This window comes from Vipera berus, assembly GCF_964194415.1.
Source record: "Vipera berus genome assembly, chromosome: 1".
Taxonomy (NCBI): Eukaryota; Metazoa; Chordata; class Lepidosauria; order Squamata; family Viperidae; genus Vipera; species Vipera berus.
Genome location: NC_138202.1, coordinates 69,097,882 through 69,125,857, shown reverse-complemented (window position 1 = coordinate 69,125,857; position 27,976 = coordinate 69,097,882). Strand labels below are relative to the sequence as shown.

Sequence of the window (27,976 nt, the reverse complement as noted above, 5' to 3'; positions counted from 1 at the left end):
CAGTAGTTTATTGCTGCAAGCGCTGTAAAGATGTGATACTGCTATGTCTGAAAAATAGACTATAGGATTCACATAGAATATAGAAATATAATTGTTTCTTTTGAAAACATGGTTTTCATATTATGGTAAAAGCAAATATCATTACTGGTAGTCCTCAATTTACAACCATTCATTTAGTGACCAAAGTTATAACAGCACTGAAAAAAGTCTCTTATGATAGTTTTTCACACTGATGACTGTTTCAGCATCCCCATGGTCATATCATCAAAATTCAGATGCTTGGCAACTGACTCATATTTATGAGGATTGCAGTGTTCTGGGGTCATGTGATCACCCTTTGCAACCTTCTGACAAGCAAAATCAATGGGGAAGCCAGATTCACTTAGCAACCATGTTACAAACTTAACATCTGGAGTGATTCTCTTAACAACTGTGGCAAGAAAGATTTTAAAATGGGGAAAACTCACTAAACAAATGTCTCACTTAGCAAAATAAATTTTGGGCTCAATTTATATAGGACCACCTGTATAAATAATGACATGCTTGCAAAGCTGTCAGAAGAATAGCCTTCCCTAATTTGGTCCTATCCAGATGTGTCAAGACACAATTCCTAGAAATCTTTAGTTATCTTTAAATTTCAGATAAGCTTGGACTGCAACTCCCAGAAATCCCATAATGGTTGGGAATTCAGGGAAACTGCCACATTAAGGAAGGTTGTAAAAAGCATCATATTTTCAGTAGCTGTTCCAGTGCATTTTACCTAATACCTGGTTTGGAACAGTAAGTGAAATTCTCTTAAAGTAAGAAGGCTATATCTGCTTTTAAAGATATTGTTGCTATTATTGATTTGTCTCACAGTCTGCCAGATGTTCAAACTGGATTTGGCATTTTTGCCTGTGTCTGTCATGTTAATATAAGACATTCCCCTCCCCGCCCCCAAACTGAGAGAATCAATTTACAATGAATTCAAAGATTAGATAAACATAAAGGGAAACCTGATTTGGCATAGTGTAAAAACATTTCACATTCCCTGGGAGGCAAAAGAATAGCCTGGCTAGCACTAAAGCTCTGCCCTTTATTGCAAAAAGTGATCATGATACACAGCAGTCCTCATCCTTGAATTTATTGCCTCTGCTTAAGGCATGAATTCTAAATCAATTAAAATCCAACACCTACATGCTGACCTGGCAAGAAATTCCATTATTGAGAAGCTATAGTACATGCGAGATATACAAGGCATATATGAATATTACATCAGTACTTGAAATTATACCAGTACATCTTTATATAGTTACTTCATACCGAGTTCAAATTTCAACTCTCCATATTTACATTTTTGTTGTTTTGAAACCTGCAGTAAGTCAAAGTGATTGTTATGTAAGTTTGAGATTGCCATCCTCTTCCTTCAACACTGCACGGACAAAAACTATTTCAAATTGCAGAAATCCAGTCTGGAATGAAACATTCTTCTTCAGGATTCAGAATATGGCTAAGGTGAGGAGCCAACGACTATTTTTTTCCAGTAAGATGCTCTTTTGTGTTTACATTGGGGATAGGTGGGCATTTCATTCACACAATATATAAGATATTCTTAGAATAATTTTAGTGAAGCCTAGCATGGTGTGTGAGCCTAGACACTTATGATTATCTTGTGCTTTAATATATTATACTGGCAGGGTTAATTTAGCAACCCTTTTGAATGTAGCCTCTGAATCTATTCCTACAAATAGAAATGAAACCAATGTAATGGCAGCCCACATCCTTAATTCTTGGAGATAGCCCAAGAAAATATCATAATATTTTAACAATGATTAACAATATATTATCAATATATTTTAACAATAATTATGGTTAATAATATCATAAGGCACTAAGAGGTCGAGCAAAATTAACAAAATCATGTTCCTTCTATATCTCTCCTTCAAGAGATCATTAAGGCGAGCAAGGCTGATTCTGGCCCCAAACTAGGCCTGAACTCTAACTAAAAAGAGGCAAGGTAATTTATTCCTTTCACCATCATTTAGAATTTTACACATTCCAAGTCTTGAGACCTTGTTTCAAAATGGGCATCTATGACATTATAATAGATTAACAGTAGATATGATTGTGTTCCCAAACACATTTCTGGTCGATCTCATGGCAAATCTTGTATTCTCTGTCTCCTGACTTATTTAATAAAATGGAACTTCCCAGGAAGTAATGGCAATCCTTTACAGAGGGAACATTTAAGACCAATTGTATAAATAATGTTGTGTTCTTCCATTCCCTTATGTCAACAAGGACCTAGACAGGATTACCAGTTTTATTTTTGGAAATTCTCACAAAATATTTAAGAATGAATCAGAACCTTTTGAGCAAATAAGTCCCATGACATTAAACTTCACTAGATAGTGGAAGTTAACCATGATAACAGGATAGCTGTATTCATCCATCCTCCAATCCTTTTCCCAATTCATCTCGTTACAACATAAGGTGAGAACTAACTGAGGCTATATCTTACCTTAAATATTGATCTTATCACAGTTTGAGACAAATCCATGGTGGTTGTGAAGGCTATGAAATATCAAACTTGTGGAGAAATCTCAGCATTAACAATTAGGTACCTCAAATCATTATCTTGTTTTTCTGATATCATATTTGAGACCATTTCAGGGAAACTATAAGCAACAAGATCAGCAGTGGGATTCAGCCAGTTTGCACCCACAAACACCTTCCTCCAAAATTGAAGTAGTCTATTCCTTGCACTCATGTAGTTCCCCAAAGGGAAAATTCCTTTTCCAGGCTTCCTTTTTGTATGGTTATTGTTGTTCACCAAAGACTGCTTTAAATGTAGAACAGCTAATAGCTGAGCAGCATGAACCTTCAGGCTGAACCTCCAACTGCTTTAGGATGCTGGTAAACATGATCCTCTTCCTCCAAATAAGCCTGATTCTCATCAAAGCAATAGGATGGGGAAGGAGTGCCTAGTAAATTACCACTTAGGCAAATATTTATCATGTGCCCTTAGGTCTCTCTACTGCTGGAGGAATTCTTGTTCTTATTTGGCAGGGCTAACTGACTCAAAGAGGTTTTACCCTAAAGGCTAAGCTGCTGAGAAGAAAACCTATACTTCAGTGGCCTAAGAAATCCTAGCCTAAGCTCCCAATTGCTTTAGAGCAGCAGCCTCCAACCTTTTGGGCACTAGGGACCAGTTGGTTCCATGGAGAGAGGTTTTTCTGCGGACTGGAGGGGGTGTGGTTTCCTGTGCTGCCTGGGGCTTTGCTTGTTTCTGTGGACCAGTTGCTGGCATGCCGCGGACTGGTGCCAGTCCATGGATTGGGGGTTAGGGACCCCTGCTTTAGAAAACCAGCAGTTTAAATTGGGACTATAATAATTTCTTTGGATAGCTCTGAAGTGTTGATTGTTTTTGATTCTTCTGATACCAATGTTTTAACAGTCTAATAAAGAAGTTGCTCAAAATATCCAGGCTAATTGATTGTTATAAAGTTGTGTTTTAGATAAAAAATGCAGCTATCTTTTTTTTTCTGGCTTGGATGGAATTCCTACTGTTAAGTCGTGAGCTCTGGTGAGCAGGAATGAAGACACACTGCTGAGTACAGGGAAACTCATTCTTTTATTCAAGCTGGAACTGTACTTGAGCTTGGGCCGCTCCCCGCCACAATATATAGTCAAGTCCTATGGTAGCAGCCAATAGGATTGAACTCGCGGTTGCCGCCTGAGGCTCACCAATTGCAGGACCGGAGACAGCCTGGCTGGGTTGCTGGAGAGCCGTTAGGTCTCCAGCAACACACGTGGTGTGGTACCAAAAGCCCAGTACATAACACCTACTGTTATGTATGCAGGCACCTGCATAGCAACAGCCACCAGGGGGCGTTGCCTGGACAGTTTCGGCGGGAAACCTAGGGCCAACCCCATTGGCTGTTAGCTTACCTGGCCAGGTATATAAGGAGGCCAGGTAGCCCTCATTCCCCAGTTCACTTCCCCTTCCAATAAAGAGCTGAACTCACACACCGGCTGGCGTCTCTCTTGCGTCGGACCCACTACACAATACCTACTACACCCAATGATTTTTTTTAAATACAGGCAGTCTTCGTTTAGCAACTGAAATTGGAACTGGCAGCTAAGTCTTTAAGTAAAGCAGTTGCTAAGTGAAGTTCATGATCATGATCTTTTCCTTTAGTGTTAGAAAGATATTACCCCAAACAGCTGGATGAGCCCAAATGGGGGGAAGATTTCCAAAATTCAAATCATGAGGAAGGAGGATAAAGGGCAAATCTTTCAGCTCTTTTACCCCACTTTCCAACTTTTCGAATGCTCAACTGGACATTGGGATAATTAGCAAGAGAATGAATGTTTGCATTTACATTCATTGGAAACAAGTAAGCAGACACTCAATAGAGAATATCTATGGAAAGGAATATGCTAGTGCTGGCTGTTTGCCTAACATGCTACCAGCCCTGAGCTGCCAGCTACTTTGGAGACAAAACCCCCCAAAGGTATGAAAATGATTAAAGTCTTGTCAAGTTACAGCCTGCAGCTGACAGTCACAGAGCTGAACTTGATAACTTGCGGTTGATGCCTTTTGTGGAAGCGCTGCGCTGCAGTGAAAAGCAGCTCAGGAAGATATTGTTTGTTTATGCAATCTTGCTACTCTGAAAGAAGCACTGTCCAAGGCTGTTGCTAAATGAAGATTACCTCTGGTTAAGTGCTGGTTAAGTTATGTTTGATGGTCTGCTCTTTTGCCAGAGCTTTGAGTCACTTTGCAACTGAACATTATTTCAATGGCTAAAACAGAACCCATTATTTCACTTCATCTCTTCCTTCTAATACCACTGATTGCCACCCAGTGTCATAGTCTATTACAGGGGTAGGCAACCTCAGCTCTTTTATGACTCATGGACTTCAACTCCCAGAATTCCTGAGGTTATCCATTCAGCTGAGTCTGACTCTTGGCAATTCTACTGGCCAGGTCTCTCCACATCTCCCAATCTTGCACTATTTCTTTGAGTTTTTCTATGCTCTCTCTGGCATCAGCTTTGATAGTGTCCAGCCATTGTGTTCTTTGACGGCCTGGTTTCCTTTTACTGCTAACTCTTCCAAACATAATTGCTTTCTTCAGTGATTATAATAAAAAAAGAAGAGCAAATTTTTGATGTAGCAGAAATCTGCTTTGTTCAGAAATGATTGAACTAGAAATTCTAAGCAATTTGGCCTCATTTAGTGTTGGTAGTCCTGGACCATGCATCAGGGAGCCCATTGCCATCAGTCCCTATAGATACTTTCTTTGGTGCCTGCCATACTCTCTGTAAAGTACTAACTTGTAAAATGCTAACTTTTAGTACCACAATTTCCAATAATGCCTTTGAGATACAAAAACACCTCCACCAGCTTTCTTAGGAAATAAACAACGAAACAAAAACAAAAACAGTGAGGTTCTGCTTTCCAGTGCCGTGTTTGGAAGTGTACCAAAAAAGCAGACGAGAGAGAGAGAGAGAGAGAGAGAGAGAGAGAGAGAGAGAGAGAGAGAGAGAGAGAGAGAGAGAGAGAGAGAGAGAGAGAGAGAGAGACAGAGAGACAGAGAGACAGAGAGACAGAGAGACAGAGAGACAGAGAGAGACAGAGAGAGAAAGAGAGAGAGAGAGAGAGAGAGTTTATGTGTTGTGTCGGTGGGGGCTGTATAAAAGCATCATGGTAAATTTGTGCTTTTTAGCTGCTTATATCTATCATGACAACCCTTTGTGGAAAGTTTTTCTCTCAAGCAATGTCTTCTCTGTGGATCTCTGCCAAGACCTGTAGAAGACAGTCCTTGCTTGCTTCCACATATTACAGGTGTTATGTATGGGGTAGGAGCAGCAGCACTGCAGGTACCACCAGGTGGCGCTGTGCTGTGGTCAGATTGGCTGAAGGGTTTTTGGCGGGAGATACGGATGGATGGATTGGCCAGAGTATAAGTATATAAGGCTAAGTATATAAGGGGACCAGATAACCCCCTTTGTCCAGTACACGCCTACCACTAATAAAGAGCTGAAATGTGGTACTCATCTGTCCATTCATTGCCATGCGGTGCAGAACCCACTACACAATAGTGGCGACAAAGGTGGGATGCTGTTTCGCTCAGAGCTGAATCATTAGCTGAAGTCACTAGCTGAAATCACTGGATCGGAGGAAAAGAATTCTTTTCTCGATCCCTTGCCGAAGCAGCATTTTAGGACCGGTCAGACCATGGCAAAAATCACACAGATTTGAGAGTTCGACATTCACTGGCCCGAGCGATGGAAATCGCACCTGGGCCAGGTCAAAGGGTACCTCCTCGTGAACCGAATTACTGAGGATCGCATGAAAGTGGCGGCGCTACTGTACATCAGCGGGTCTGCCATTTACAATGTGGCCATCGGGTTGTTCACACCAACGCCCATCGCAACCATTCCCTACTGCGATCTCATAAACAAGCTGAACGGGCATTTTATGCCTAAGAGGTCTGAGATGTCATGGAGGTTCCAGTTTGTCCAGCAGATCCAGAGGCCAGGCGAGTCAACAACTGATTTCATTGTGGACGTGTGACAAGCTACTCGTCTTTGCAAGTTTCCTGACTTAGAGGACCGCCTGCGAGATCGTATCACTTTCGGGCTGAGTGATAAGCATCTGCGGCAGAAACTGCTCATGAAGCTGAAAATGAGCCTGCAAGAGGTTTTGGATGAGGTCCAGGCATATGAGGCGGCCAACGGTGATGGTCAAACAACCCACCAACCCAGAAGCAACTCCGGGGGATCAGTACACCAGGAGAGCACTGAGTACGGTGGAGCGGACGACGACGAGGCAGCAGAGATCGATGCGGTAGACCAGAGGCCGGCACAACAACTAATGCGACCGCGGGTAGACCAGGGGGCTCAGTGGAGACCGATGGCGTCTCAGACAGCTGCCGGTGGGGCCGGTACGGACGCTATTCTGGGAGCTGGAGTGACCAGTCCCAAGTGTGCCAGCTGCGGGAGGAACCATGCAAGAGTGACCTGCAGATTTCGATCGGCTAAGTGCTGAATCTGCGGAAAAACAGGCCACATCGCTGTGGTCTGCCGGAGCCGTCAGAGGAAAGAGGATGCGTTGCCAAAAGGTACTGGAAAACCCCAAAACGCGACCTCCAACGCTGTAGTGAACCTTAAGGCCATTTCCCACTTGGGGGTCCATCGGCTACTCACCCCCAAAATTATGCTAGAGGTCCACTTGCAGGGCATACCCTGTAAGATGGAGCTAGACTCCAGAGCCGCTGTCTCGATAATCTCTGAGGAGACCTTTAAACAAGTGTGTGGCTGGAGCAACCGGTGGGCTACCTTAAGACCTACTAACCTAAAACTAACTGATTTTCAGCATGCTCCCATGAAAATTAAGGGGGAGGCCACACTGTGGGTGGGGTTCAGAGGGTTTCATGGGAACTTGGATGTGTTGGTAGTGGATGGCCGAAGGACTAGCCTAGTGGGGCTGGACTGGTTCAAGGCTCTGGGCATAGGAATCTCAGGGATCCATAGGGTCCAGGCCATGAGCCTCGAATCCATCTGCAAAACGTTTGCAGACGTATTTGAGGACAAGCTAGGCACATACACGGGGCCACCCATCAAGTTTAAGCTAAACCCCAACATCATGCCCATTAGAATCAAACCCCGAAGTGTTCCCTTTGCCCTTAAAAATAAAATAGAGAGGGAGTTGGACAAGCTAGTGGAACAGGGGGTATTAGAGCCCATTCCAGGCTTACTTCAATAGGAGGCACAAGTTGTCGGCACACAAGGGCTGCCTCTTATGGGAAAGTAGGGTCATCATTCCCAAAACACTGAGAAACACGGTCATCAAGTCATTACATGAAGGACATCCAGGAATAGTCAGAATGAAAGCGTTAGCAAGAAGTTATCTGTGGTGGCCCGGTCTCGATAAGGCTATTGAGGAACAGGTTAACAGTTGTTATGACTGCCAAAGGTCCAGACCTGAGATGCCCCATGCACCAGTACTCAAATGGGAAGAGACACACACTCCATGGTCCAAAGTACACATTGATTACGCAGGTCCTTTCCAGGGGCAGTTGTTCTTGGTGGTGGTAGACAGCCACTCTAAGTGGCTAGAAGTGATACCAGTCACTAGCATGACCTCAGCCAAAACCATCCAAGTGCTCAGGGGGCTCTTTGCCACACATGGCCTTCCAGACGTATTAGTCTCAGACAATGGGCCTCAATTCACCTCTGCTGAATTCCAGGCATTCACCAGGGCCAACTTGATTAGGCATGTTACAACGGTGCCCTTCCACCTGTCGACTAATGGATTAGCAGAACGCATGGTAAGAACAACCAAGGATGCATTGCGGTGCATCATCAGTGGCGACTGGCATCAATGGTTGGCACAGTTCCTGTTAGCTCAACACACCACACCCTGCACTGCCACAGGCAAGAGTCCAGCGGAACTTCGTTGGGGCCGGAGGCTCATCACCAAATTGGACAGGCTGGAACTACAGGCCAGGTCATTTTTGGATTCCGGGGGTGGTGGTTGACAGAACTGGGCTATTGTCATACATTGTAGGGGTGGACGGGAATTGTCAGATCAGGCATCATGTAGATCAAATCAGGAAGCAGGTTCCTGAAGGGTCTCAGGGTGACCAATCACAACAACAGACATTTGAATAAAATAGGGGAGACCAGGGACTGGGTCAAACAGAACATTGGGACCAGGGCTCAACCATTACTGATGATGATTTGGTAGACGAGCAAGGACTGAGACGGTCTATCAGGACTCACAGACCACCGACATATCTTGCAGATTATGTGCAATCTTGAACAGGCCTAGAGCCATTCACAGTATATTATTGATAATGTGTTGTAATGTATTATGCATGCCAATTGTATTCTATATGGTTTTTTTTAAGGGGGAAGGGTTGTTATGTATGGGGTAGGAGCAGCAGCTCTGCAGGTACCACCAGGTGGCGCTGTGCTGTGGCCGGATTGGCTGAAGGGTTTTCAGTGGGAGATACGGATCGATGGATTGGCCAGAGTGATACCTGGCTAAGTATATAAGGGGTCCAAGTAACCCCCTTTGCTCAGTACGCGCCTACCACTAATAAAGAGCTGAAATGCGGTACTCATCTGTCCATTCATTGCCATGCGGTCCAGAACCCACTACACAATAACAATGACAACCTAAAGTAGCTCTGCCCCCGATTTATATTTTAAGATAATACAGAGAAAAAAAATGGATATTTAACCAAATATATTTAATATTAATGAATGAAAGTCTGTGAAACAGACAGCATGAGAATTAGAGTTTTGACTTTTCTGTCTAAAAGCAATTAATTCTGAAAATTCAAACCTTCAACCTTTAATGCTTGTCTGAATTGCTGCTGCTGGTTAAAGCACTTTACATGCCTCCTCCATTTTGTTTACTTTAAAAAAAAACAACCAACAATCCTGCCCTTCTATTCCCTAGAATATACTTGAAATATCAATCTATGATGAAGACAGTCCATTCAGTGATGAGAAACTCTGCACAGTTATATTTGATATAGCAAATCTTCAGCTTGAAGAAAGAGTTTGCAAGCATTTTGAATTGAACAAAGAGGTGAGAAATGCAATTAGATATTCAGAATGGGTGGTTACTGTACCAATAAATGTACGTTTTCTGAAATGGGGTTTATATTTAATTGTTCACTGCACTGTATTATTTCACTTTTATTCACTGTTGCCTTTGACTGACAATTACACAGAGTAGTTTTTCAAAACTTGTTTCATTTAGAGACATACACCTAAAATAATTGCTATCGGGCAATTATACCCTCAATTCACAGTAATCATTTCAAGCAGATGTGGAATCTCCAACACAACTCTTTTAATATAGAAAGAAATGTGGCAAATATGGTCCCTTGACTTCTTATAAAAATGTGCAGGTTGGTTCAAGTTGGAAATATCTGGTTTTAAGAATGTTCTATTTCTCTCAGAACAGAACAACCTGAGCATTTTCACAGAGGTAGATCCCCCACAACAGGAAATAATGTTCTAATGGGTATTCAGAATGTTTCACCATAAAAATACTGATTAGCTAAATGTTGTCCTCAAATATAGGACAAAGATTTGATTTTGAACAACATAAATAGCATGGATGAGATACTATAAAGATACTATAAGGGTGAAGTTGCTGCCAGAAATTTAAGTTGTATCAGTTCCGGTAAGCAGATGAAGAAGCTAATATTTCAAACATTTGATTTCAATTTTAGAAAAATGAACTTCTAGATGTGGAATTCTATTTGGAACATATGTGAGTAAAAGTTGAATAAATGTAACAATTGAGTTACGAGGTACAATTATTAGCTTTAATACCATATAGTATGAATTGTAGATAATTTTACTGCATTTGCAAATGTCTTAGTATAATTCTTTTTTTCAAAATGGCAAAACCTTTCCCACACTGTAATTTTTATATTTTATTTATTTTATTTATATACTGCCCTATTCCCGTAGGACTCAGGGCGGTTTACAGGGAAAATTAAAAGCATAACATACAAAAATTAAAATCAGTTAAAACAATTAATTAATTCAAGTCCCCGAAATTTAAAACTAAAACCAATTAAAATTAAAACCCCTCAGTCTGGGCCAGACAGCTCGAAGAGCCAAGTTTTCAGGTCCCGGCGAAATGAGCGAAGGTCAGGGGTAAGTTCCGTGGGAAGTTGGTTCCATAGGGCCGGCGCGTCCACAGAGAATGCTCTTTCCCTGGGAATAACCCGCCGGCATTCCTTAACCGGCAGTATCCTGAGAAGCTCCTCCCTGTGGGAGCACACAGGACAATGGGAAGTTGATGCCGGCAGCAGGTGTTCCCTTAGATAATCCGGACCCAAGCCATTTAGGGCTTTATAGGTCATTACCAGCACCTTGAATCTCACCCGGAGGGCAACCGGAAGCCAATGCAGCTCGCGGAGAAGAGGTGTTACACGGGAGTATCAGGAAACTCCCATCACAACTCGTGCGGCTGCATTCTGGGTATAGATAAATGTTTTAAATGCTTGAATAGAATAGAGCTGGAAGGGACCTTGGAGATCTTCTAGTCCAGCCCCCTGCTCAAGCAGGAGAACTATACCGTCTAATATGTTTGGAATCTGGAAATGATTCTAAATATTCAGAAAAAAAACATTTTAGTAAGTGAGCAAGAATTGAGTGAAAACCAATTATAATGTTGCTCCCTTTCTTCCTCCTCTAGATCAGATATGCCAGAAAACCTTATAAGTAATGGAGTAGTCTTGGTATGTTTGTTGCTTTTGTACTTATACTTACAATTTCTGTAGCTTGAGAAGATTCATGTGTAAAATGGTTCAAACTGGAAACTTCTCAAACTCTGAACATTCCAGTTACATTAGAAAAAGTTGTTTCAAGCTTGCAATGAGTAGCTTTGATCATTCTGAAACAAAACTGCTTTGTCTGAAATTGAAAGCAAGACTTTTTAAAATTTAGAATACTTCAAGAATGACTGGAATAACGCATTTTGAAATGGAAGCAACTATTTTGCACTTGAAACGTTTTCCATAACTCCAGATGCTACTGTGGAGGATAGGATATTTTGAATAAATAAATGCATGAATTGCTTAATAAAATATGACTCTGAAACAATGGCCCTTAAAGTCAATCGATTGACGTGTCCGCTTTTAAATTTCATATTTCTCAAGCACCAAGAACTTTGACCGTGTTGGCTGATGATTATGTAAGTTTTATTAGGATGAAATGTGCTGATGAATGGTTCAACTTATTCTGTCATTTGATTTTTTTATTTTCTTTTAATTTCTAGTTTCCATTCTTCAAAGCTTGTTCCAATGTTGATTGATTGGACCGTTTAGTGCACAGCATAGTTTTGATGCAACAGTTAACTTCGCTAGGAGGAGAAGAGAGCAATTTTAATACTTTATAACAATTGGATCCTACACAGTGGTTCAGAAATTATTGTAAGAAGCTTTAGGAAAAAGTAGCAATCAGTTGAAAAAAGCTTTTTCATTTCCTGTTAGTGGAAATATCCATGGCTCAAAAAACTTTGTGTGATTGGAATAACATTTTTTCTTTCAACCAGATGTCAGTGAAGAGAGAGAGCATATATTTACACATTTCTTTTCTCCATCCAGGTGTATGCAACTACATTTGAAATTCATTTAAACAATGCTCAAAATTATTTTTGTAGCTTTTGAAAAGGGGGACAGGACAAAGCAGCTTAATTATCATTATGTCATATTAGTGCCAAAGAAATTCTGATAATCATTTGTACTGATCACGAAGTGTAAATTAATACGTAGTGATAATCATACCCTGTTTTCATCTCTTGAATAGTTGGAGGTATGTATAATTGTCTTTTGCCTTGTAGTCTCGAGAACTTTGCTGCCTAAAAGTAGAAGTGAATCAGAGAGGAAGGAAGAAAAAAGAAAAAAGTAAGATTCCTATTAGGATATATTGTATTTTTTGTTCATTGGCTATAATATGGGTGTGAAACTACTTTAGAATAATAAAAGATGATATATCCAAAGACATGCTAGTTTCATGAGAATAGGAAATACATATATGTTTCATGAATGGACCTCTAATTCCCTACTTCTCTCAAGTGGGTGAGACCCTGAGACCATGTATCAAAAGTCCTATATTACTCAGAGCACTCTACTTTAGGGCAACTAATCCTAACAACCAATTCACTTGCGTGCTGATGTACAGGTGTGGATATGAGTATTCCTGTCCGTGTATAACTTCTCATTAACTTGTAAAAATAGATGGGCAGTTTAAAAGGTGGAATAGTCTTGAACTATAAACAAGTGAGCTCCAGACCCCACCTAGCTATGAAGTTCAAGGAGGAGATTTGAGAAAATCACTCTGTCCTGACCTACATTTTGAGGATAAAATGAAATAATGTACTGAAAGGGAAGGATGAACAGATTATCAATAAATACAGATCATTCTGAACTTTTCTTTGTGTTTTCTGCTTTGCACTCAGAGCAAAACTTTGCGTGTACAGTGAGAGGATCTTATGAAAATACGCAGAATATTTTATTGGATTCAAGTTCCAGAAATGCCCCGCCAAATCACACAACTTTCCACTACGCCAAGTACTGTAATCCCAAACTAGAGATGCAATTATTGAAGAAACGTTCCATTTGTGTGAGTTTTTACTGATATCTGGGGACAAATGTACTTCATAAAACTAACTTCCATATTCTGATTCTATAAAGTATAAATGCTACTTTGGATCAAAATTAAAAGACTGCAATAAGTCTATTGCTTAATTAATTTATTTTTGCATTTGCCACTGGGCATCATAGGAGTTTGATTTTTTTCTGGAAAGGCAGGTCAAGCAGAAAGTTAGAAGTAATAGTTAAGAAAAGTTGATGATAGTGGTCCTGGAAAATAACAAAGGGAAAGATAGAATAATACTGTAACGTTCATGTCCAAAAATATTGATGGGCTTCCCTTTCCAGCTATTCCTATTTGCTGGAAGTTTCTCTTCCAGATCACTTTTTCATATCTCAAAGAACTCATTCATCTTTAGGTGAAAAAGTAACAGTTCCCTACATCTTAGCTGCAGTTCCAAAATGTTAGCTTTCATTGCAGTAAATAGCAAAGAAACAGAAATGAGGTGTGTGCACAACTCTGCTAGACTTTTATCCTCTCATTCTAGGTGCTTGTCCATCAATCAGTACAAAATATAATAAGCCCTCAATCTAGCTAGGTTTGTGTGTGATTAAGATAAAGATATAATAAATGTTAGTTTCATTGGTCATGTAATCTCTCCCTCCCTTCCTCCTCCCAACTACCAATCCACCCACCTACCCATCTAATATTCCTCTTTAAGATGCCTTTTAGTACAATTTATTTATTATTACTACTGTATCTACACTGCTAAATGATAAATGGCCATGAGATAACAATGAAGTATAGATAGTCCTCACCTTACAACCATTCATTTAGTGACCATTCAAAGTTACAACGACTCTGAAAAAAGTGACTTATGACCATTTTTCACACTTATGACTGTTTGCAGCATTCCCATGGTCATGTGATCAAAATTTGGATGCTTGGCAACTGATTCATATTTATGATGGTTGCAGTGTCCTGGGATCATGTGATCAGCTTTTGTGACCTTTTGACAAACGAAGTCAATGCAGAAGACAATTTCATTTACAACTGTGTTACTAACTTAACAAGTGCAATGATTTACTTAACAACTGTGGAAAGAAAGATAATAAAATGGGGCAGAATTCACTTAACCATTGTCTTGCTTAGCAGCAGAAATTTTGTGCTCAAATATGGTCGTAAGTCGAGGACTACCTGTATTGGAGTTTCTTATTTCTACTTGCCACCACCAGTGGTCTCTCAGAATTCTGCAGCCAAGATATGATAGTCATAATCTTAATGACATCTGTGTAGTTGGGGGCCTTTTATGTCTAATTAAAATCAATTATTTCACACACACACACCCCCCATAGAAAAGTTGTTCCATTTCACTTTATGTCCATTGCTAGATATTCATCACAGCCACTGTTATGGTGAATACTACCTGGAATGCTGTTATTTCAAAAATATCTGCTTTTTTTCCTGCTTTAGTGTCTCTCCAATTCTGGGAAAACACTCTCCTTCACCTTGCCTTTGTGTCGAGTTCCTTTGGGAGAGAGAGTACAAGTAGCAAACGTGAGTCCTTTTTGTGAACAGTGTCCATTTAGTTTTCTGTACTGCTTCCCTCTGTCCAATAGATAATATAAATATGTACAATCATACTCTCAGTGCGAACCTCTCTGCATCTTCTGAAAAGTCATTCAGAAAATGTTGCGTGAGTTTATTCCTACCAAAGTGAGCCTAGCATTCCAGCAGTGTTATTTTATTTCTGGTGAAGATAACAAGGAATTTTCTATCCGGCCATTGCCTAGAATACAACAGACGATTTCAGTGTTTGAGACTGAGGATAAAAGTTGGGACTCCTGGTATTCATGGTCACAAAATAGAATATTTAATTTCAACGGGGAAAATACCAGATGATTGTGTATTATTATTTGAGGTATAGAATCTGGAGATATATACAATTATAGAATTCTAATATTTGGTAATTAAAGGTTACTTAGCCTGGGATGTACGAGAAAAAGAAATTAGGGGTAGTATTACACTCCCCGGTCTTGTTTAATGTTGTTGATTTTGTTTTTTGGTGTTTAGGATGTTTTGGTGTTTTTCTATTTGACGCACTTTTCAGTACTTTGTAATAATGTTCTTGTTGTTTTTTATTTGAAATTTGTTTAATAAAATTTATTAATAAAGAGACTGAGGATCTAGAACAGTCATGATTCATCAGCACAAGATTGGCTCAATCTGCTATTGCTGAAAGAAGCATTTTTGCATCTATGTTCCTTTTGCTATTTATTTTTTCCCCTATGTAATTGGGTTAAGTTTGTAGCTTAAGCACATGGAACTGCTATAATAACATTTAGCGTGCAAATCATATCATGATACTTGGAAGCAATTGGTTTTTCTCTTCGGAAAACTCGCTTTTTAACATAGTTGTATTAACATTTAACATTAAGTTACCGTTTCCTAGAATAATTAGCAGCTATCTGGCTGGTTTCTTCCCTCTAAAGAGACAATTTGCTTTAAGAATATCTGTACAATTTTATATACAAAATATACCTGACAATGAAATATGACATATAAATACAATCTAGATGCAAATTTTATGTTAGATTTAGTAAAAATATTTTTCCCTGTTCAGAAACCAATTTTATGGGAAGGTAGATGAACTAACATTATTTTATTCTCTAAATATTTAATTTGGAAAAAAAATGCTGTTCTCGTAAGGGTGGAATCATCATGTGCAGATGTATATGTGGCGATTCAAGGAGCTTGCTAACCAATTCGTAGGATCATCCAATAAATATTTTGTTTTTTTATTTTATTTATTTATTTATTTATTTATTTATTTATTTATTTATTTATTTATTTATTTATTTATTTATTTAAATTCCATTTATATCCCGCCCTTCTCCGAAGACTCAGGGTGGCTTACAAGCTTAGCAGTATTTTCAAGTAGACTTAGAAAGCAAGAGAGCAAACCATACTTTTGAAATGATATACGCATTAAATATGATTTAGAATCATTCATTGCTAAGTGCATTCCTTTTTTCTTTTAGGATAAAGCACATGAGGTCTTTGTGACAGCAGTAAACTGGTAACCATTTATTTCTTATTTTTAAAATGATTTCTGGTAATTTAATAGTTCAGTTTTGTCATCTTTTAGAAACCAGATCAATTGGTTTGACCTTTTCCCATCTGGCCCACCAAAGAGATAAATAAACATTTAATTCTCATTCTGCACTTCTTCCATGTTTAGCCAGGAATGCAGGGTTAGGAATGGTGAAGCGTCAAAAAAACAACAAAATCCCCCCAAACCCTCAACTTGTTTTAAACCAGAGCTGAAATAAACATTTGCCAATATTCAGAATTTGGTATAATTCCACATATTTTTTTATTTTTTTATTTTAATTCCATTTATATCCCGCCCTTCTCCGAAGACTCAGGGTGGCTTACAAGCTTAGCAGTAGCCTTCATTCTATGTATATGCCTGCTTATTAGGGCTTTCACACACACCCCAAGCGGCATTATTACAAAGTCAGCTTAATTGCCCCCAACAATCTGGGTCCTCATTTTACCTACCTCGGAAGGATGGAAGGCTGAGTCAACCTTGAGCCTGGTGGGATGCGAACCTGCACTAATTGCAGGAAGCTGGTGTTACTTAAGGAGGCATTAGCCCACTGCTCCACCAAGGCTCTTTTTGTCAGAATATTGTCAGAATAACAGAACAGAATAGCAGAATAACAAAGTTGGAAGGAACCTTGGAGGTCTTCTAGTCCAACCCCCTGTTCAAGCAGGAAACTCTATACCATTTCAGACAAATGGTTGTCCAATCTCTTCTTAAATTTGACAATTAAGAAATTGTCTCTGATTACGATTTCTTTATGTTTGTAGTTTAAACTCAGTGATAATTGTAGAGTTATACTTTTATAGTCATAATGTTCTGGTGTGGTTTAGAAAGTCTTTCATTTCTCTTGGTCACCTACAAAATACAAAATAAAATTTCAAGTTAATTGCACATGCTAAGCCATTTCAGGTATTAATATGAATATTTCTTCATAGCTATGCTCCATGCAGCTCTACATGGTATCTCTTTGCTTTCTGATGCTAGGTGGCTGATGCTTCTGATTAATTCTAATTGGAATTCTGAAACTATGTTTATTAATTCCAAATTCTGCTACATACTAACCAAAATTTGCCATTTTTTAGCGTTCACAGAGCATATTTAATCACAAAGAAGCCAAAGACTCTAACTGTAGAGGTACATGGAGGAGGAAGAAGAAAGAAATATTTATGTTTTCTACCTGGAGCAATTTAACATGCAAATGAATCCAACAAAGAGTATTAACAATTACAGGCAAACATTCACAGTGGAGCCAAGTATTCTCTCTTTTCACACTTACAAGTTATCTTGGTACAGCTACACAGCTTACACAAATTGTGAATGTGCTAGAGTCAAATATTCTCCCGCTTTGATGCTTACAAATTATACTGGTAAACAGCTTGCACAAATTGCGAATGTGTTCAAATCACAATGCTTTCATTAGCGTGCATTATGACATGAGTTTCTATTATCTAGCCAGAAAAGCCTAGATATGCGTTTGGGCTTTGATCTCTGTCCAGAGGAACAGGATTTCATCTGTCAGCGCAAGAAATATGTTGCTGCTGCTTTGAAAAATGTTCTTCGGCTAGAAGGAGAACTGAAGGACAATGAGGTATGACCTGCTGCAGAGCAACATAAGAGAAGCAAAGAAAGTGGTGGTGATGGGTAAGGCTGCCATATACACATACATACATACATACATATACATACATGCATTATATACCGTACATACATATATACATATACACACATACATATATACTAACGCATGTATGTTTAACACTCTCTCTCTCTCTCTCTGGATCTATCTATCTGTCTATATCTCTGTACCTCTCTGTCTCTCTCTCTCTGGATCTATCTATCTATCTATCTATCTATCTATCTATCTATCTATCTATCTATCTATCTATCTATCTATCTATCTATCTATCTATCTATCTATCTCTATCTCTAGAACTCATAGAACTCATAGTCTCCCAGTTTCTAGCTTGATGCCTTAACCACTAGACAAAACTGCCTCCCAGTTGGAAGTTGGAATAAGGAAAGTCTTGAACAATGGACAGGGTAAAAGCATTTAATGGAATTTAGAGATCATTGAGAGTTTCTACACTAGTGTCTGGTGTCTTTCTGCCACCGTATAGTGATTTATCATTAACATGGAAAGGCTGAGTGATAGTGATGTGATTGTTTTCTTGATTTCTGCTCATTCCTACTGTTTGGAGTGGAACACACTGAACAAAGAGCCTCTAATCCAATTATTGTAGTATCTGCGATTATTTCTCAGTAGGGCAGGCCCTAGGAGTTATTAGTGAATACCTGTTTGACATAATGTTTTAAAAAAATTGACTTAGCTTAGCTTCCCAAGGGTTTTCAGGGATGATTTAGTGAAAGCCTATTGAAATTTTTGAATTTGTGAGCCATGTACATAAAGCACTGATCTCATGTAAAACTTAGCATGCTCCCAAAGTGCAACTGGACTTTCTTGTTTCTTCAGAGCTGAAGGAGCTTCTTGGATGAGAAGTGAAATGTCTTCAAAGAAAAACAAGAAAATCCAGTTGTCTCATGAAAAAACATCTTTGGGCTAACTATGACCTGGATGACTGAGAATCTTCATAGACACTTAGTGTGCTGTCATACACCCATGCTGGGAACTAGAAAATTTCTTGATAAGGTCTCTAGATATTGTGCTTGAGGTTTGTGGATTTTCCCATATATTTTCCTTTAAGCTTGCTTGCATTATTCTGGACAAGAGCCATTAACGTCTACCATTTTTTTTAAAGAAACGTTTCTTGTGGAAATGATGCCATTTTGCACAAGAATATGTATAACAATCCTAGTTTCATTTCAGTTAGCTCTTAGTGTGTTATATATACATCTGCCTCTTTTATTCAAACGTGATATTTACTTGGGAACTGAAGCATTTAATTGTATTTATATCTGTGTTTATTCAGATTCCAATAGTGGCTCTGATGACTACAGCTGGGGGAGTAAGATCAATGACAGCCATGTATGGGAGCCTGTTAGGTCTCCAGAAGCTCAATCTCTTGCACTGTATTTCATACATCACTGGTTTATCTGGCACTACGTGGTAAGGAAGCCATGAACAACACTACTGAGAGAATGTGGGTAGTGGGGGGAGAGTTTTCATTTGGATCATCATGGGGAATTAAAGGTTAAATATTTTCTCCTCAAATATGGGCTCCTGGTGAAATCTGTAGTCCTAACCCTAACCCTAAATAAAGCAACGAACAAAAACTAGACAAAATTATGAACGGTGCTCTAATGTTATCTTTTCCCATCCTTCCTTATTTCTTTTTCTTCCATCCTGAATTAGTACAGAATTCTTTCCCATGAGATGGACATGATTCTTTTGCTAATGCAATCAAAAGCTGCAATAGTTTCTTTTGCAGTCAATTAAAAAACAAACCAATCTGATTTTTTCTTCTTCTGTACATCTAATTTAGGAAGTCATTTCCTTGCATTCCTTATTATATAGAAGTTTTAATAAAGGAAAATTTGTGGCATTTTATCCAAATACTTTAAACACTTGAACCCTTCTAACTGTCCTTTTTTGGCATGCTGCATTCTGCTTATTAATAGGCAACAGTTTAGGTTAATGTGATGGGAAAATTGGAATAATTATGAAAGAAACTATACATATAAAATTTTCCTTTCTGGTCAGCTCATGACAATTCCCAGTGCCAGTTTTTTCAGAGATGCCAGGGTTTTCTTTGTGCTCACTGCTGCAATCTTCCCCTTCACTTCTTGGCCCCTCTCCATAATTTTATACCCTATGTGTTCATGTAAAGTGCTGAGCATTACTTTACTTTACTTTCCTGGATATTTAATATTTAGTCAGTATGTGATAATATTGCCATACAGCTCTGGCAAGACCCCTCCCAAACACATATAGTAAAAGCATTGAATTCTCCCTCCTCCCTCTTTGTTAGGTCACGTTGCCCAATCAAGTACAAAAATATTGTTATGAGAAAGTGTCTCTGGGTCTAGCCAGATGCCTGGAGTACTGTCCTTGAGCCTCATGTTCTGGCTGCTTAATCTTTGAAGACTGCATTCCAACCCCTTCCCCTCCTCTCCAAGTTCATTGGCAAGCTGAGTAGTAGAATTTGTTGCACCAGCAAAACTGTGCTTCAAAACCTGACACTCAGAAAGCACCAAGGACCCCTTATGTCTGTTTATTCAAAATTACTAGTTAATTGAAACATAAATGCTGGTTTTTATCTATTTGTTTGATTGATTTCTATAGCCGCCCATCTCAGTAAATCACTCTGGGTGGCTTACAATTCAAATTCCTTTTTTAGGGGTATGATTAATTTATATGGAGATCCATATTGGTCACACAAGAATCTAGAAGGCATGATCACTGATGTTCGGAAACAAGTGGTGAAGAATAAACTGTGCTGTTTTAGTGGAGATCACTTGAAATATTATGAGAAGGAAATATTGAACAGATATGATGAAGGTCACAAGCTATCATTTGCAGATCTCTGGGGACTAATACTTGAATCCATGTTTCATGATGAGGTACTATACTTACATGTTTTCCTTTAAAGATAATATAAATTATGGAATAATATAGGGAATGGTCCTTGCTACTGTTTCTTTAATTATAGGAATTATTTGCCTCAAAAACAGATAAAATATCAATTGCTTATATATTAGTTTGTTTGTCCATTCTACACCATCTATTATTACCTAGTAGCAAATATCTGTGACAGATTAGCTAAGAAGACTTAAATAGTTAACTGGAGCATCCATAAATTCAAGAAGAGTCCTATTTCACAGAAGATAAACCTATGATGTTTTGTGAAAACAGAATTACACCAGGAGGTATCAACATTGTATTCTCATATTAAAACATTTTTTAAAAAAAATACATGCACAATATAGTCTTACCAACCTAGTGAAATGATAGATCACACCACAATTACTACTAAAACTTATTTTTGGATATAATGGAATAAGCATGAGCTCAGCTTTGCCGCTTTCTTATTTTTAACTCATATGTATCTTGAAATCAAGAAATATCTGTTGAGATGATTGAGCACAAATGGCATAAGAGATGATCTTCAGAAACTTATTACCAAGTTTCATTTTTTAAATTTTTATTTGTCAAATTTGTTTGCTGCCCATCTCTCCCATTCATTGCAAACTGTCCATTAGAATATGCTAATTTATATTAATCAATCAGAATAGAGCTGGAAGGGACCTTGGAGGTCTTCTAGTCCAGCCCCATGCTCAAGCAGGAGATCTTATACCTTATATATGTTTATCTGAGTTTCTGTTCACAGTACTTCAGGATTTGGATGATCATTTCCAAATACAAGTATGATCTTGAAAAGAATTGGATACAAATGAGAGCAATATTTGTTTTTTCTTTCTGTCTTTTGCTTTTCTACTAACATTTGTTATTCTTGCACAGCCAGATCCCCATAAGCTCTCAGATCAACGACAGGCAATAAATCTAGGTCAAAACCCTCTTCCTATCTACCTTTCTCTTAATGTCAAGAAAAGATCTAGCACTTTAGATTTTAAAGGTAAGATGCTATTTTCAAAATATGACCTTAATTTGAAGGCTAAATGTCAGGTGGTAAAAGCCCATAAAGTTTATGGACCAAAAAAGAAAAACCATAGTAATCTACTCTAGCCTACACCTACAGTATTTCCTGGTATCTGTCTCTCATCTGGGTCTGATACTGCTTAGCCAGACAAGATCATCCAAGTGCCCTTATCTTCTGAGGCTAATTTGATTTGGGAAATCACAAAAATAGCATGCATAATTATAAGCCCACAGCTTTTATATCAAAATCTAACATAAAACATTATCTATTGAGTGGTGTTAATAAGCTTAGTTAGTTGTGCTAATAAAGTCAAAATTGAAACATGCTTACCGAGTGTAGCCCAAATTAATCATTTTGGTAACTCTTGGCAAAATCATTTGCAAATCTGTGCATCTTGGTCTGAATGCACATTCAAACTACAGTATCTGTCAAATTGACTAGATCCTCACAATGTCAAGAATAATTTAAATATTGAATTTATCCAATTATTGTAGTGAGTTTTGCTGGAAAATTACAGATAATACCATTTACTTAGATGGGATGGAGAATATTGAAAAATAATTGATATGATACGTTGATGAATGAATACCATACAGTAAAGCCTAGACCAGTGGAGGCAATTTTATTCTTATACAGGTGAAACTCGAAAAATTAGAATATCGTGCAAAAGTTCATTTATTTCAGTAATGCAACTTAAAAGGGGAAACTAATATATGAGATAGACTCATTACATGCAAAGCAAGATAGTTCAAGCCGTGATTTGTCATAATTGTGATGATTATGGCATACAGCTCATGAAAACCCCAAATCCACAATCTCAGAAAATTAGATTACATGCAATCAATAAAACAAGGAGTGTACATAGCACAATATTGGACCTCTGAAAAGTATAAGCATGCATATGTACTCAGTACTTGGTTTGGGCCCCTTTTGCAGCAATTACTGCCTCAGGAACCCTTTGCAGGTGTTATGGCTTAATTAGCTGATTAGCTGATTAGAGTGGGACACTTTGAGCCTAGAATATTGCACCTTTTTACAATATTCTAATTTTCTGAGATTGTGGATTTGGGGTTTTCATGAGCTGTACGCCATATCATCACAATTATGACAAATCATGGCTTGAACTATCTTGCTTTGCATGTAATGAGTCTATCTCATATATATTAGTTTCCCCTTTTAAGTTGCATTACTGAAATAAATGAACTTTTGCACGATATTCTAATTTTTCGAGTTTCACCAGTACATGGTATAAAATAATGGTAAAGTCTTGGGCTGAATTTTGTACAGACCTCTGCTTCATGGAAATCTGGTTTAGAATCCAGGCTAGAGAGGGGAACAAGTACATTCTGTATGTATGAATATACTTTTGTGATTGTTTATTTCTCACTGAACTGACTTTTTTTTCAAATTATCAGCAGTCATAGGCTGAAAAGGAATTGTACCTGTGTGATCTCATGTTATATAACTGTAATTTTCACCTACAGTATACATAACCAAATTTTTAAGATTGCTGATTATTAGTTTGTATATACATATGTGGCTCTCTGTGTTTGTGTCTCTGTTTATTTGTGCTATATCTGCAGAATGGGTGGAATTCACACCCTATGAAGTGGGCTTCTTGAAATACGGAGCATTTATTAATGCAGAGGATTTTGGAAGTGAGTTCTACATGGGTCACTTGATGAAGAAGATTCCAGAATCTCGGCTTTGTTTTATGCAAGGTAATTTAGCTAAACAATTAGATTCTTGACTTTCATATGGCAAGAATGTACTATGTATCCAATTTTAATACATTTTCAATATACATATTAACACAAATTGCTTATGTAGTTTTTTATTATATTAATTACTGAGTGGTGGAAAGCAGCACAAAACCTCCTACAGTAGCTACTATAACTCTTAATAGCTAATATCTATATACGTTTTAAGGGGAGATGGTTTTGAAACCTCTAGCAGGAGGTCCAGGCCAACAAATATTAAAAAACCCTCTCTCTAGTATGGAAACATATACTATAGAAAAAAAGGCATATGAATAGATTCTATTCTTTTTGCTATGATTTCCATCATAGGTAATGGGAATAGCATGTACTGAAAGGTCTACTAAGTTCTTGCTAAATATTCTTTGTTTCCCAGGCATGTGGAGTAATATCTATTCCCAGAATCTTCTTGATGCCTTATATTTAGCAGACTGTTCAGAAGATTTCTGGCATAGGTGGACAAAACCTAGAATGTATGAAATAGGTCAGTAGACTGTTATTTCTCTTTTGATTAATTTGCCCTTGAGTGATAGGCACATACAGTACATTAAAAACATATACAATACATAACAAAACATAACTACTACCCCCATTATTTTTAAAATCAAGAGAAAACCAGTCATAATTTAAAGCAAGCAATGTATTCAAAATAATTTTAGATCAGGATCCTCAAACTCTTCAATTCATTGACTCAAATTGTTTATCAACTCCCAAACTTTTATTATAGAAAACACTTTAATTAATCTACTTTAACTACTACTAACAATTCAAGGCCACTCTCATTGATAGCTGACTCTGGTTAACATTGCCTTGCTGGTAGGCACCTCATCTTCAGGACTAGGGACAGATACCACCAAAGATTAATTGAATTAAATCAACATTCCATTATTTATTGACTCCTGTATAAACCCCAAATATTTATTGACCCTTTGGATAAACCTATCAATTCTTGGGGTTCAATGTTGACCACTGGAGAACTCTTCTCTAGATGGACTGAGTTCCATGTTTCCAATTAAAAAAGAACTATAATGTAATTTTTTACTGGGCTAGTGCAGAACTTTGAGGAATGTGATCCATGGGACATTTATTAAAGGCCAATTCCAGCCAGAGCCTGAACTTCTATACCTCTTGCCTGGGAAATGTAATACAGACGTGGCAGCAGTGTGCTAAAATATTGGACTAGGGTTAAGAGACTCTATGGTTGGTATACTAGAAGGCCCATCCAAAGGAGAAAATGTAAGAATATTGTGAAATTTACTATTTTCCTACAAGATCAAAATTTGGTAAAATGGCAGTTACCGAATTTGCCATTTTAAGTAACATTCAATTTTATCTGACAATTTATCTTAGCAACCTGCAGATAACCTCTTAAATTGTCTTGTTTTGGCCCTTTCAAGAATACAACCGATTGTTTCAGGATCCAATCTGGGTCAGTCACCGGGACCAGAGGTTTTATCTTCCATGCTTTTGGACTCCTGCTGGAGCCCCCATCCTCGGGGAACGTCTCTCTCCCCAAATGCCTTGCCTCTCTGAATGGGCTATTTGAATGATGAATCTAAATAAAGCTTTCTCTGTTTTACAGAAGAAGATACTCCCCCTCGGTTACCTAAGAGACCATATGTGCAGCCGACACGACTCTTCATCCCTGATGGTTCTGTGTCAGATGTGATTAGAGATGTTGTAACCCTGCGTCCAGTTGTTGCATGCTTTTCCAATTTTTTGAAAGGTCTACAACTGAATAATAAATACTTGGAGAACAACAGGTTTTCTATGTGGAAAGGTAATGTAGACAAATTGCTTTATCTTCTCTCTTTATCTTTCTCATTCTGTTCATATTTCTCATGATTCTGCACCACCACAACAATAATATATAGACCGGGAAACTGTAGAAAACAGACCTGTGCAAAAAAATAAAATAAAAGTGGAATAATTTAAAAAAGTGTGACTATTGTTCTGAACCAGCCCTCTTCTGGCCTTGTAATAAGGCAAACCCCTATTCAGAAAGAAGAGACTGGAGAGCGTCCAAGGCTAAAAGGCATCTGCCAAGATTTATTACGCAGTTAACAAAAACACTAGAGCTTGTCTTCTCAAGCGGAAAAGTTGCTTTCAGCAACCAGCCCCTCCCCAAACACTCCTTTTATAGAGAGCTCAGGGCGTGGTCTCCCTGTGCCTCCTCCCGAGGAGTCCCGCAGCCTTTCTTTGTTTGTTCCTGCTCGACTGCCTCCTGCGTCGGGCGTCCTTGAACAGGGCCAGCTGTGGGTCATCTTCCTCCGCACTCTCGGGCTCACGCAGCTGAGAAGAGGTCCCCGGCTGAGGGCTCTGCAAAGCCTCCAAACCGTCATCAGCCGGTTCGTTTCCCTCCTCCCCCTCATCTGAGTCATCCGATACATCGGAGCCGGCTGTCGGACCCACAGGCTGGCCCTGAGTCACAACACTATCCCGCACCGCAGGGCCCTTCCCCCGGGTCTGCCGATCTGGATGCGGTCGGGATGGGAACTGTTCGTGAAAAGCAGTCACCAACGCAGGGGCATGAACGGCGGTCGCGTCTTCCCATGTGAAGTCCTCCGGCCCGTACCCTTTCCACTCGATCAGGTACTGGAAGCGACCTTTCAGCCAGCGGGAATCCCTGATGCTGGCGACCTCGTACTCGGGGGTGCTGTCGCCATCACCAGGTCCTGATGGGGGAGGTTCCGCTTGGCGAAGTGGACAAGCCGGTTGTTCGGGGACCAACAAGGACCGATGGAAGACGGGGTGCACGCGCAGGGAACGTGGCAGAGTTAAACGATAGGCGACCGGGTTGATGATGGCCTCGACTGGGAACGGTCCAAGGTAACGGTGGTCCAGCTTCCTCGCCGGCCGAGTGGATGGTAGGTTCCTGGTGGACAGCCAGACCCGATCCCCCACCGATAATGGAGGCGTATCCCTTCTCGACCGATCGGCGAACCTCTTGTAGTCGGCCTTGGCCTTCTCCAGCTGCCGTCGCACCAACCGATGGATCGCCTGTAATTCCGCCATGAATTCGTTCGCTGCCGGCTCCGGTGAGTCCACGGGAGAAAGGGGGAAAAACCTGGGGTGATAACCCACGTTGGCCAAGAACGGTGTCATCTGCGTGGAGGTGTGCTGCGAGTTGTTAAAGGCAAACTCGGCTATGGCCAAATAGTCCACCCAATTGTCCTGCTGCAGGTTAACATAGCAGCGCAGATACTGCTCTAAGATGCCGATGACCTTCTCGGTACCCCCGTCGGTCTGAGGATGATGCGCGGACGAGAGGCAAACCTTAATGTCCAACGCCCGCATCAACTCCTGCCAGAAGCGGGCTGTAAACTGGGCCCCCCTATCGGAGACGACCCTATCGGGAAGGCCGTGCAGCCGGAACACCTGTTGGATGAACATGCGACTAGTGGCGCGAGCTGACGGTAAGCCGCGACAGGGGATGAAGTGCGCCATCTTGGTCAACATGTCCACCACCACAAACACTGTCGTGAAGCCGGAGGATGGGGGTAGATCCATCAGAAAGTCCATGGACACAGCCCCCCAGGGTCTCTTGGGCGTTGGCAAAGGCTGCAGTAAACCAGGCGGGGCCCCTGTCGCTGACTTGGCCTGCCTGCATGGGACGCAGGAGGTGACATAAGACTGGACATCGTGTCGGACTCGGGGCCACCAGAAGGTACGGGAGACCAGGTTCAGAGTCTTGAACAGGCCAAAATGCCCCGCAGCCGGGTTATCATGACATTGGCTGAGGACGAGTCCCCTGAGTGGCCCTCCTGGAACATAGAGCCGGTCACGATAATACAGGAGTCCATCCGTGACCGACCAAGGCGAATCTGGCCCCACCTCTTCCTTCCGCTGAGCCACCCACGCCTCCTGCTGCTGCGCCTCCCGGATCCGAGCCCGTATATCCACCGGCTCCCGCACCGCAGCAAAAGACTCGACGGGGATCACTGTCCTGGGCGGAAGCTTGTCTTCCACTCGGGTGTACTCGGGCTTCCTGGACAGAGCATCCGCTCTCTGGTTGTGCCCGCTTGGTATGTACCGCACCCGGAAGTCAAACCTCGCAAAGAAGAGGGACCACCGGATCTGGCGTTGGTTCAAATTCCGAGCGGTCTGCAGGCTTTCCAGATTCTTGTGGTCCGTCCGGACCTCGATTTGATGCCGCGCCCCCTCCAGATGATGCCTCCAAGCCTCGAACGCCGCCTTAATGGCCAGCAGCTCCTTCTCCCAGATGGTATAGTTGCGCTCCGAGGGGTTCAATTTCCGAGAGTGATACGCGCAAGGGAAAAGGGTACCGCTGGGCGTCGTTGCCTGGAGTAACACGGCCCCAATGGCAATGTCGGAGGCGTCCGCCTCCACGACAAACGGCCGTTGCGGGTCAGGATGCTTCAAGATGGGCTCCTTCATGAAGGCGTCCTTCAAAGCTTGGAACGCCTGTTGTTCGGGGGC

The 27,976-nt window shown here is 40.1% G+C and overlaps 1 protein-coding gene across 1 annotated transcript in view; it reads left to right on the top strand.

The window, feature by feature from the left end:
• Nucleotides 1–6,336: 6,336 nt before the first annotated feature.
• LOC308666854 (cytosolic phospholipase A2 epsilon-like) overlaps nt 6,337–27,976 on the top strand; it is a gene marked incomplete at both ends in the record, with an annotated part of 29,193 nt that continues 7,553 nt past the window's right edge. Inside the window, 16 exons of the mRNA XM_081325831.1 lie at nt 6,337–6,526; nt 6,596–6,834; nt 9,457–9,588; nt 10,241–10,281; nt 11,218–11,260; nt 12,364–12,427; nt 12,982–13,145; nt 14,589–14,672; nt 16,157–16,194; nt 17,677–17,812; nt 19,152–19,288; nt 20,520–20,742; nt 21,641–21,755; nt 23,363–23,500; nt 23,913–24,020; nt 25,119–25,316. Of these exons, the coding sequence (XP_081181957.1) occupies nt 6,337–6,526; nt 6,596–6,834; nt 9,457–9,588; nt 10,241–10,281; nt 11,218–11,260; nt 12,364–12,427; nt 12,982–13,145; nt 14,589–14,672; nt 16,157–16,194; nt 17,677–17,812; nt 19,152–19,288; nt 20,520–20,742; nt 21,641–21,755; nt 23,363–23,500; nt 23,913–24,020; nt 25,119–25,316 (2,050 nt within the window). The remainder of the gene's footprint in view (nt 6,527–6,595; nt 6,835–9,456; nt 9,589–10,240; nt 10,282–11,217; nt 11,261–12,363; nt 12,428–12,981; nt 13,146–14,588; nt 14,673–16,156; nt 16,195–17,676; nt 17,813–19,151; nt 19,289–20,519; nt 20,743–21,640; nt 21,756–23,362; nt 23,501–23,912; nt 24,021–25,118; nt 25,317–27,976) is intronic.